Consider the following 12,120-nt stretch of genomic DNA (forward strand, 5'->3'; position numbering starts at 1 on the left):
AATTCACGTATGAACCTGTATTTTACATTATTGATTCAAATCTTTTAAGTTTGTCATTTAACTAGTATTTCTATTGTTTACTGAGTTTTTATATGCAGATATTTTGTGTATTTTGTGTTAGTGTTTTAAAAATATATAAAAAGGTGTAATTAAATTTATTTTTTTTAGTGTAAATTCAAAATATTGAAAAAAATATGCCTAAAGGTAAGCCAATAAGTGTAGAAAAAAGGGCAGCAATACTCACTTTGCTTCAAGAAGACTATACAGTTAGAAAAATAGCTGAAAAATTAAATCTTAGTAAATCAACAGTTAGCTATACAATTTGTCGATATCGAGAATCTGGAAGTTTGGAAGACAGAAATCGTCCAGGTCCTTCTCGCATAACAACAAAAACTGATGACTGTCGTATAAAAGTCATCAGTAAACGTAATCGAATGTTAACTGCTCCACAAATAACAGCTATTTTCAACTGTGATCGAGAAAAAAAAGTTTCTGTCAGTACAATCAAACGAAGGTTGCAAAAAGCTAATTTGCATGGTCGTGTTGCTATCCGAAAACCATATCTACGAAAAGGTAATCGACAGAAGAGATTCCGTTGGGCACAGTTCCACAAAAATTGGACGATGGATGAATGGAAACAAGTACTCTGGACCGATGAGTCAAAATTTGAAGTTTTCGGAAATAAGCGAAGAGTTTACGTCAGAAGATCTGCTGAAGAAAAAATGCTAACTCAATGTCTGGTTCCAACAGTAAAACATGGTGAAGGCTCTGTGATAGTTTGGGGTTGTTTCTCTCTGGGTGGAGTGGGAGATTTGCGTAAAATCGATGGTATAATGAGAAAAGAACATTATAGAGATATCCTGGAAACAAGTGCGATCCCTTCGGGACTTCGATTAATCGGAGATAATTTTATTCTGATGCATGATAATGACCCTAAACATACTGCATTGTTATGTAGAAATTATTTAGAATCAAAAAAAGCTGAAAATGTATTACGTGTAATGACCTGGCCTCCCCAAAGCCCAGACCTCAACCCCATTGAGTTACTTTGGGATGAACTGGATAGAAAAATTAGAACTGTATGTCCAACATCAAAATCTCATTTATGGAACATTATAGAACAGGAATGGATTAATATTCAGAAAGAAACAATTAGAAAATTAATTGAAAGAATGCCGAGAATAGTTAAAGCAGTTATTAAATCAAAGGGTGGTTTTTTTGACGAAAAGAAAATTTAATTATTATAATGGTTTTTGTAAATTTTTATTACATAAAACTGACTAATAATATATTTTATATTGAAAATGTATAAAAAATATAACTTTTATTAATATAAATCAAAAATTCTATAACGTAATTACATGCTAATATTGCTTTTTTGAAAAAATCTCCATTGTCCTAACTTCCGTGAGCGGCAGTGTATATAATATATAATATATATATGTGTGTGTGTGTGTGTGATAATCATTAATACATACTGCTATTTCTATCATTTTTCATACATTTTTTCTAATAAATATCACATTACATATAAAGACTAAAGAAACTATTTGTTTGATAAGATACATAACGTTTTACCCATGAATGTTATTTGTAGTTACAGAATTAGATGGTGAACAGCTAACACATTCCAAAAATCGTTGTAGCATGAAACAAGAAAAATGTAAAGTATGTACAAAAACTCAATTTGCAAAAGATGCACTTAAGTATTCAAAAAAAACTGAAAGTGGATCAATCTTGAACTCTGTTATTAACAAGTAGGGTTTCTGAAACAAAAAAACTGAATTTGAAAATCTGCCATTTTCTTCTCTTAGATTTAAACCTGATATCCATTAAATATATCCAACATCCGCTAACTAATTTTTAAAATTTAAAAATTTCTTGAGTACTCAAAATTTAAATTTCTAATCCAATATTCATTAAACATAAATGATATTGTTGATTCACATTAAAAATGATAGCCTTTAATTATTTGTAAACACTGACATCACTTAGTGTAATTAAACATAATTTATATATAAACTATATTACCTAGATATTAACAATTATGTCTTTATATATATACAATTATTTACAGGTAATTGGTCATTTGTCATAAAAATGTCACTACACATGATGACTTCCTATAGGAACAAAGTTTACCTTCTTATAATGATTTTCTATGAAACAGCATTTGTATATTACAGACACTTATTAAACTTTTTTAAAAAATTGGTTGCCAAAAAAAATATTAATCAAGAGCATTGCTTGTTGAAGTTTTTTGTTTTATTTCTTCAATAATTTTTGAAGTGAATTGTTTGTTGAAGTGAATCAACATCGAAAAAAAAAAAAGGTAAATAATTCTTTCAGTTAGCTTTAATTTATCCTTTCAAAATTAAAGCCTCTTATTTTAACCCATCTAGATGAGTTCCAAAAAAACATAAAAAATATGGGAACTTTTTAACCAAATTTCTAATGGAATAGCAGAATGTATTTTGAACAGCAATAGCTCTACTGGTGCAAGTATAAACCACATAGAAACGATTCATGGAATCATGCTAAGTAAGTCAAGCTATGAAGATGGTGATAATGGTGAACCAGTGGCAGGCTTGGTCAGGAAAGGCGTGCAATCGCACTCTAATCTTGACCACGCATAAAATATTTATTTGCGACAACTTGGCCACGACTCTGAAGATATTTTGAGAACATTTCAAAAACTATATGAAGTCGTGAACAAGTTGTCGTAACTAAATATTGTATGCGTGGTCAAGATTAGAGAGCGATCGCACGCCTTTCCCGACCAAGCCTGCAGTGGTGAAAAAAAAAAAAAAAAAAAAAGTTTAATTTCATAACATGTTGTAGCCAACAAGAAATTGTGACTAAACTAGCTGTTGTCAATGGAGTTTCAATAAAAGCAATTACATGATCTAATTTTATATGAGAGTCAGTTGCAAATGTACCAAACATCTGCCAAAAAATGAATCTGATGTCATGGGAATTATTCATAGAAGTTATCAAGAAAAAAAGGCTCAACTAAGTACAATATTAATTGAAAAGCTGAAGAGCAATAGAAAATTCAGTATTACACTAGGCAAGTGGACAAGTATTTGAATGAATAGTTATTTTAATATCAATTTATATGACACTAAAGAAAAAGTACCATATAATCTTGGATTAGTGAAAATTTTTGGATCTAGTTCTGCATTTGACTTAGTTGATTGAAATAAAACTCGTTTAGAAAATTTTAGCATTTCTTTTGAGAAAGATATTGTTGCGCCAACTTGTGATAATGCTCCTAGGATGATTAAGTATTAGGGCGGGTCATACTTTTTTTTTTTAGAGTTGCTAACCTGGCTATGGTCTAAAAAGTTGCTCTAGGTGCTAGTTATTGTAAAAAGGCCAAAAACATTTAAAACAACAGGTGTCTTGTACTTGCAACTTTACCGCAAAGATTTACCCTTTAAAGGCTTATAGCTAAAAATATAAGAAATTAATCAAGCACTTAATATGATACAAAGGCCATATCCATGGCTAGCGCAAAAAAGTATTTTTTTGGGGGTGTATAAGCATTTTTTGCTTACTATAAAAAAAGTAAAAAAAAAGATGCACCTCCTTAATTTCTGCCCTGTCAACGATAAGGGGGTGTTATCGACGTTGAAACATAAAATTCACTTAAATGGTGAAGTTCTAGATATTATTAGTTCAATGAAACAATATAATCAAACGTAATTTACAAAAAGTCTGATTTACAGCTAACACTAGGTAGTTCTGTTCTTGATGCAGTACACTGTAAAATCATTCCATGTCGCGATTCATGCCCAAAAACGGTTGAGCTTGCTGCAGAGATATCTTGGATAGCACGCTCAACTGCCTGAGAGTGACAGGGTTACCAAAAATGAAGTCAAACTGACGGTGTTGAAGTTTTTAATTCTCAATAGCTGCTAGCAACGGTGGTGGTGTGAGGTTAGCTGTAGTCCAGTCAATCATATCAACGTAAGTCAAAGCATTGGCGTTTAGCTTGATACTTGACTTATCAAAAACACGCACAGAAGAACTACACAAAGTACTTCTCAATTTAATTATTTTTTCACAACAGAAATGTCGCACAGAATCATCATTGTCATACAACACCAGAAAGAAGAATGTTTTCGGAGTGGGCAAAGAAGTTGTTGTTCTGCAACACAGGCTCTAATATTTTCCAATCTTCTGCTCCAAGCTCATGACACTGCTTCAGCAAGTAAAAAAAGTTCTTTGCACCATCAGCGCAAGAAGGATGACTCTTGATATTGAACCATGAAGGAGCGTAAACATTTACTATAAAGCGTACAATTTTGTATAGTGATGGGGAACAGACTTCTTTTGACATATACAATCTCAAAATTCTGTTGGCTTTTGTCAGCCACCTAGCATGGTTTAAATTTCCTGGCATTGCGTTCTGTAAAGACCTAATTTCATCACTATTTGTATAACCTTGCTGCACTGCTAAGCATGCTCTAAGAAGATAATTTTGATCTGTACTTAGACTGTTCTTAACCTCATCATTAATCTCAGCCACCTTTCCTAACATAGCTTTAAACTTTGATATTGGTAAACCCTTGGGATCAAAGTCTAGCGCACTCATAATTACACCACTTGAACTACTAGGACCTCTTGTACATCCTCCATCAATAGCAGAAATGTATTTCCGAAATGGTAGTTCATTAGTATGCAACAGGCAAACAAGCCATTGCAGTGGTCTTGCAACGCCTTTCTCTAATTTTCGAATCACACCATTTCGTTTGCCTGTATTGGTTACTGTACCGTCACAAACAACTGCTTGTAGCATACTTGCTGAATTTGTATTTGCAATTATCGATAATATCTCATTTGCAACGTCAGCTGCTTTACCTGTTTCTGGCATTACATGATCAATGTAGTTATTGTTTGGAAATGATACAATAACATAATGTTCTTTCTTTATGCTTCTACGTATACCAGACTTCTCAACAAAAGTTAAGTCTTTCTTCCCATCAAATCCAATACAAACTAGTTCTTGCATCTTGGCAGCATGCTTAGAAACTTGTTTCTGCCGCCAAAGACCTCTCTGACAACTAAGTTTTGCAGGCTCTATTGCAGTTTCTGCCGACAATAGCTTCATATCTTTTAGCACTGCATTCACTACAAGACAAACTTCTCTGTTACTAATCTTGCATCTGTCCGAAGCTTTGCACAACTCCGGATATTGTTTCATGTTTCTGGGTGCTGCAACACCATCATCAGATTCACCACTGGAAATTTCACAATCAAGAACTTCATTACCCATGTTTAGTTGAAGTTCTACGTCCTCACCACCATCATCATCAGCATCATCACTCATGTTGTTGTAGATATAATTTATTTTTGTCTCATGTTTTATTTTCTGATTGCGCTCAAATTTTAAACGTTTGACTGCTCTCATTTCTTTCTTCTGCAACTTACCTGTAGCTTTTATATCTATAGCACCTATATACATTTTCCTTTCAGTTTTTTGGTCCAACCAGAAAGACCATTCTGTTGGAGGTATTTTATGCGACAGTGGACAAATGCATTGCCAATTCTCTTGTATACCGCTGTCAAAACATTTACAAGTACATATATCAAATACAGTTTGTAATGATTTCAAACAGTCTTGGTAGTTGATGGATGTCTTCTTAGAACTGGGATATTTAGCAAGACCCTTAACTTTATCAATCAATTTCTTTATACGATTGACTACACTCTTTGTGTCAATTACTGGGATACTCGCAGTGTTGTAGATACTTACAACTTCATGTGCTACAGCTGTCACTCTCTTCTGCATACAATCATATTTATTGTACTTTAAGTAGTAGTCATACAGTCTGTAAACATCACTAGATGTAGGAAGTTGATTTTTTTTTATAACTGCAGGCTGGCCCAGGACTGAGTGTTTAGTCCAAAGTCTTGTGCTGACGGACGCCATTTATTAATACTCAATACAATGGAAACCAACTTGTCCAAACAATATCAGATAACAATTAGAAAAGATTAATTATAAACAACTGATTGAAATAAACCCTGTTGTAGCAAGAATAAATTATCACTTTTTTTAAACAATATAAAATATAAAACAGAACATGTTAAACACATATATTACTGTAATACAGGGTTTGATGAGGGTAAATTTACGATATGCTAGGATTACTTTTGGTTGAGTTAAGGTAATGTATGATTAATTTACGGTTACTTAGACTTATCTAATCTCATTTCATGTACCAGCGAATGTAATATAAACTAAATGTAGTGAACACTAATAAGAATATGCCTTTATAAAATTGATATACGTTTTCACATTATTTCCTCATTTTCAACTACAAGTTGCAAGTACTTACTGAGGTTAAAATTTAAAAAATCTTATGGTCCCTAGATTTTGGACCAATAGAACAACTTTTTATGCTATAGCCAAAAAAAAAAAAAAGTATGACCCGCCTTATTAAGTATGGTAGAGAGAACACAGCAATTTACCAGTTCTGTTTCAACCATGGTATACATTTAGCTGTTTGTGACACACTTTATAAAAAAAACCATAAATATTTGAATTAGAACATATACAAAATGATTTATACAGTGGTGATGATAATGCAATATTGAATGAAGACAATACTGTTAGTGATAGAAAAGATTGCTTTGAAGATGAGGATGAAGCTAACAATATTGGTTTGTCAAAAGTTGAATTTGAAAATATATTAAATATTCAAGAAAACATCAAAAGCATATACAAAATTGTCTTTTTTTAAAGATAATCAACAGTTGAAGATCATATTTTGCAAGACAAGATTAAACTTGGGCAAGGAAAAGGACATTCTTTAGAGCTCAAACTAAACTTAAAAACTAGATGGAACTCATTAATTGATATAGTTGATCATTTTATAACAGTTTGAGAATATATTACTGAATCTCTTCTTGAGTTAAATAAAATCAATATGCTGGCAGAAGTAAATTTCAACCTTTTAAGTGATTTGGTTAATGCTCTCAAACCAACAAAATTAGCTGTAGAATCTCTTAGTAGACAAGATGCTTCTTTGTCATCAGCAGATGCAATAATCGAGTTTATGAATAAACTCTGTAATGCTGACAGTAAAATATGTAAAACATTAATTGAAAACTTGCAAAGAAGAATTGCTGAACACACAAATAAGAATTTAATGAATCTAATGAAGTCATTGAATGAATCGTCACATAATACATCAAAACATGAATTTGATCTGGCAAACAAAATAACGCAAGTGATTAATAAGATTTATAAGAAACAGAAAATAACAGTGAAACTGTGTCTATTGAAGAAAAAGAAATGACTATGGAAGAAGTGGAAAAGTTACACAAAACACAGTATCAAGAGAATCACAACTAAGGGATAACCAATACCATATTAAGAATATAAAACAAGAACTTATGTTATTTTGCATTACTGGAAATCAAACTGAAAACTTGGAAAAAACTATTTGATGCTATCTGTTCAATCAGGCCATTATCTACACCAAAATCAGATCATAGTGATCTAAAAAATTGTTAAATGAAATAAATATTTCTAAAAACATTTTACTTAAAATTGAATAAAGATTTTAAAAAATTAAAACATTTGCTGTTTTATTAAAAATTTTATTGATCGGTTATCAGATGTTACAGAATAGAGTAATAATATTCATTCTTCAAAAAAGTTGATAACAGTTAAGGTTAGCTTGAATAAAAATAAAAATATAGTGTGGAGAAATCTATACCCAGAAAAATTTGAAAAATTAGAACCAAAACCATAGCCTAAATTTTCAATAGGCAACAAAATAAGAATAAGAAAGAAAAAGCCCATCTTTGAAAAGAAAAACAACTAGATGGACTGAAGAATTATTCAGAGTATTTGCAGTGCAAAATATAATTTCAGTTACATATAAGAATAAATATTATAATGGTGAAGGAATAGCTGGAATATTTTACAAAACAGAAATGCAAAAAACAGAACAAGATAAATATCTTGTTCTGTTTTTTGTATTCCTGTTTTGTAAAGTTTTTATAAAATAGAAAAAAATCTTGAGAAAAACAAAAACAAAAACTCCAGTAAAATAAATTAGCTACCCAGATTCCTTTTGCTTATAGATAATTTATAAAGTTTTTTTTGACATTCCACACTCATCAAAAGTTGCATAAATAGAAATGATGCAACAAAAAAAATCTAATAGCTTTTCAAAATTTCTAAAACTGTAAAAACTTGAATTTTCAAAAAATTGTTGAGCGCACATTTACTTCTCTTAAGACTTCCTTCAACACCTTTTAAGTACAAAAACAACACCTCTATCTTTTATCACCATCCTTGCATACCAGTCTTACCACTTTTTTTATATATCCATCTTTAGTCACCATGCTTGCATATATTTACCACATTTTTTACAATAACCTTTAACTTTAAGGTAAACACAAAATTTAGCAGCTATTAGTTTTAATCAACAATTTTTACATAAATTTATTTCTTCCCTATTCTTCTCATATGTTTCACAATCTTCTCTTTCCATTTCTTAATAAATATTATTTTTTATGAGATTTTCAAATTTTTTATTTGTTAGTACTGCCCCTTTAATTGCACCATAGCTAACTATATCATAATTAAGTTTGAATAGTTTACCCTATTTTTCACAAAATGGACAGTTAGTTTTTTGAGCTTAAATATATTTTTAAATCCGTGAGCTGATATTTAATAAAATTTCTACCTTATTTTTTCATGGGACAATACTTTGAGTTTGTTTTTTTGTGAATCAATGTAAAAGTGTGTAAACTTAAGCTCATTTTTTAAGATGGTTGACTTTATGGTTGAAATGTTTGTCTGCATGTGTGTAAATTTTAATTTACACATATGCTTAATAATGGGTAAACTTTTGTGTGCATTGATTTTATATTTGGTTAGATGGTTAAAAACTGTGCAAAAGGTGAGCTCTAACTCATCAATATATATACTTTTGATGATTGAAAAAATACAAAGACTATAAAAAATATACAAAAATACTTAAAATAAGAGACTTATTATGGTTCAATGTTTATAAAACAACAATATTTACCTCTATAATATTCTTTCCCTCTGCTTCTGACATTGCATCTTGCAATGATCCAAGATAAAAATCAGGGTGAAAATCATGATACCTACATAAAATTAAATTTAAATAATACAGTGATTTCAAAAAATATTTTTAAAAAATTTCCTAGGTGCTTTTTTGCAAGCTGTATCTCTTTTGTTCATTAGAATTAATCTTTTAAGATATTAAACAAACCTACACTAAGGAAACTAAAGGAACACCAAACACTCTCACTACCACCACCTTTTGTTATAACTCGATACAAAAAAATATTTGCAAATTGTTATGATTTCTTTTATCAAAATCTTCTCTTCTATTAACTCATAGCTAAATTCATCACTGAAAGCTACTTGCTTGCAACCTTCCATAAACTAATGAATTCTCTCTGTAGCCTTGTTGCCTGTCTTTGGCTGCTGATGACATCAATTTTCTAACTGAAAATTGTTTAATTGCATTTGAAAAAACACATTTTTTATAGTTTGTTGAGTATGTTAGTAAGTTTGCAATAACTTAGTCTTAGATTAGCTCTTGTGAACAAGTAAGACTCTTCAACACATAGCTTTTTTAACCTTCCAGATCCTGGAGACTGTTGCTTTAAATGTTTTAATGGTATTTCTAATGCAATTCAAAGATATTAATAGTTTACTTGCTATTTCTCTTGATGATCCTGGAATCATCCTTCATCTCTTTTATCTGCTTTCTTGCTTTCTTTCTTGCTTCATTTACTGCCATTTCTGTTTCTAAACTTTCAGATCATCTCAAAATCTCATAATAAACTCTTAAATGTAACTAAACTGGTCATCATTGTCAGTTTTATGTGAACTTTTATAGCAAAATGATCAAACTAACACCAATAGAATATTTATGAATAACAGTTTGAGAAGATAAAATAGAAAACATCATTTTTTCTAAACATATTTTTAATGTTTTTTTTTTTTATATGCATAAAGTAATAAACTAGTGAACATGCTGGAATTGAAGAGAGAGTGTGAAGAAATACTTTTCCTGGCTTGCAAAAAAAAAAAAAAGAGAGATTTTTATTAAAAATAAATTAAGTTATGAATTTCTATGTTAACATATTAAAATAGAACTTAAAAATTAGAATAACACATCTCACAAAATTATCTTCTCTAAATATTTTCACCAAAAGTTAAAGTCTTGTTTAGATGGTAAAAAAAGATTTAAGCTTGCTTGATGAAGGTCTCAAAAAAGGAACAATGATGGATATCTAACATGTTCTAACATTTTTTACTTAATGAAGTATTAAAAAAGCATACAAATCATATAAATGTGAAAGTAGAAAAACTACTTAAAAAAGTACTCATCAATTTTTATTTAAAACTAAATAATAATTCTAACTCATATATAAGATAAAATATTTCATCTAAACTTGGATAATTACTCATAAATAAATATAAATATAAAATATTTCTCCTGGTTTAAGAAAGTAATCCTAACTTAAGAAATTTTAGAAATTTAAGAAATTTTTTTTTGGGAAAAATAATTTAGTTAACTTAACTAGATATCTATTTAGTTAAGATAACTAAAGAATATTCCCCAAATTTTTATTTTATATATAAAAAATGTTTTATTTCTTACATTAGGACTTTCTTAAAGCATAGGACTTTGCTAGGTCAAACCACAGTACAAATTTCTGCAGCAAACATGCACTTTTTTCTTGAGTTCCAATAAGGTTTGGTGCCTTTGTGATTTGAAAGAATAAAGGCTCTATTTATTTTGAACATTTACAATAAAACTATAAGAAAATCTGTATTTTTCTGTGAATTCTTCTTTTGTAATCTTTAAAACTAATTTTCATTTAATCAGAAAACTAAAATCTTTTTGAAATCATATCATGTGGTAAACAAATTACAAACACAAAGGCCTATTTATTATTTCACATTTATTTCATTTCTGCCCTTTATAAACTGGATGTGCATTAAGGATTTATAAAATTGACATCTTGAATCATAAACTTAATTTTTTTTACTGCTAATTAAAGCAGTAAAAAAAAGTTAGCAGTTAACTTTGATGTGAATTTAACGGTGCAAATAGCCTGGAAGAATTTAAGAGGAATCTCAATAGACATTCTATGTGTAAAACTTAGGAACAGCATAAACTAAACTTTAAACTAACCTCTCTTCAAACCTTTGTTGAAATACAACCATAGTCTGTGAATTGTCGTCTGAGTTATGAGGCAACAAAGGTGATAATTTTTGACAGTATTTAGGATCAACTTCAAATAACTCATCATCGTCTGAGATAATATGCCCCTCAAAATCTAAATTGTTAACACTTGCACTACTTGAAGCCTAAAAAGAAAATAGCAACAAATTTTTTTATCTTACCAGCAACAAAAATGGTATTAGCATTATAAGAAGACAAAAAATTACCAAAAACAAACTAAAAACAAACAAGAAAACAAAAACAATGCAAAAAAAAAAAAAAAAAAAAAAAAAAAAATCAGCAACAAATAAAATGGAAGAAAACAAAAATTAAAACTTTCTACAAAAACTCTTTTTATAGATAATGACAGAAATGAGACATAAACAGAACTGATTAAAGTTAAATTCCTAACTATTCTGGCATTTGCTCTTTTCTGTTTAATGTTAAACAATTTATTTTGCTATTAACAAAAACTGGATTAATTTAAATTGATATATTACCATTTTTTTATAATTTCAAGTTTGATAATTCTGATTAATAATAAGATTGATAATATTGAGAAATACCTTGATTTTATGTTTCATTTTTAATCAAAAGAGCTTTTGATAGTAAGATAACATCAAAATAAACTAATATCAAGATAAAATATGGCATTAATGTTCATTTATCCCAGTATAAAAAGCATTCAAAAAAATATCAAGAATATGGCATTTATGTTCATTAATCTCAGTATAAAAGCCTAACAGCAGCTTGTAAGGCTCTAAGTTTATTTTTACCAAAGAATCAGGCAAAATTGGTGCATCAAGTTCAGTCATATAAAGACTGTAGGGCTGTTTTAATTCCAAATTTCCAAGTTGTGTCTAAATTAAAATTAAAAAAAAAA

At 29.5% G+C, this 12,120-nt stretch overlaps 1 protein-coding gene across 1 annotated transcript in view; it reads right to left on the minus strand.

The window, feature by feature from the left end:
• Positions 1-12,120, minus strand: part of LOC145192628 (FAS-associated factor 1-like) — a 92,395-nt gene that overhangs the window by 26,713 nt on the left and 53,562 nt on the right. The window contains exons 9-11 of the mRNA XM_090094845.1: positions 12,014-12,097; positions 11,208-11,383; positions 9,057-9,138 (exon numbers count right to left, since the gene is read on the minus strand). Of these exons, the coding sequence (XP_089950971.1) occupies positions 9,057-9,138; positions 11,208-11,383; positions 12,014-12,097 (342 nt within the window). The remainder of the gene's footprint in view (positions 1-9,056; positions 9,139-11,207; positions 11,384-12,013; positions 12,098-12,120) is intronic.

The sequence above is a fragment of the Hydra viridissima genome, unplaced genomic scaffold (assembly GCF_058129835.1).
Source record: "Hydra viridissima isolate aposymbiotic clone 2 unplaced genomic scaffold, HvirCarnegie_v1 scaffold_1, whole genome shotgun sequence".
Lineage (NCBI taxonomy): Eukaryota > Metazoa > Cnidaria > Hydrozoa > Anthoathecata > Hydridae > Hydra > Hydra viridissima.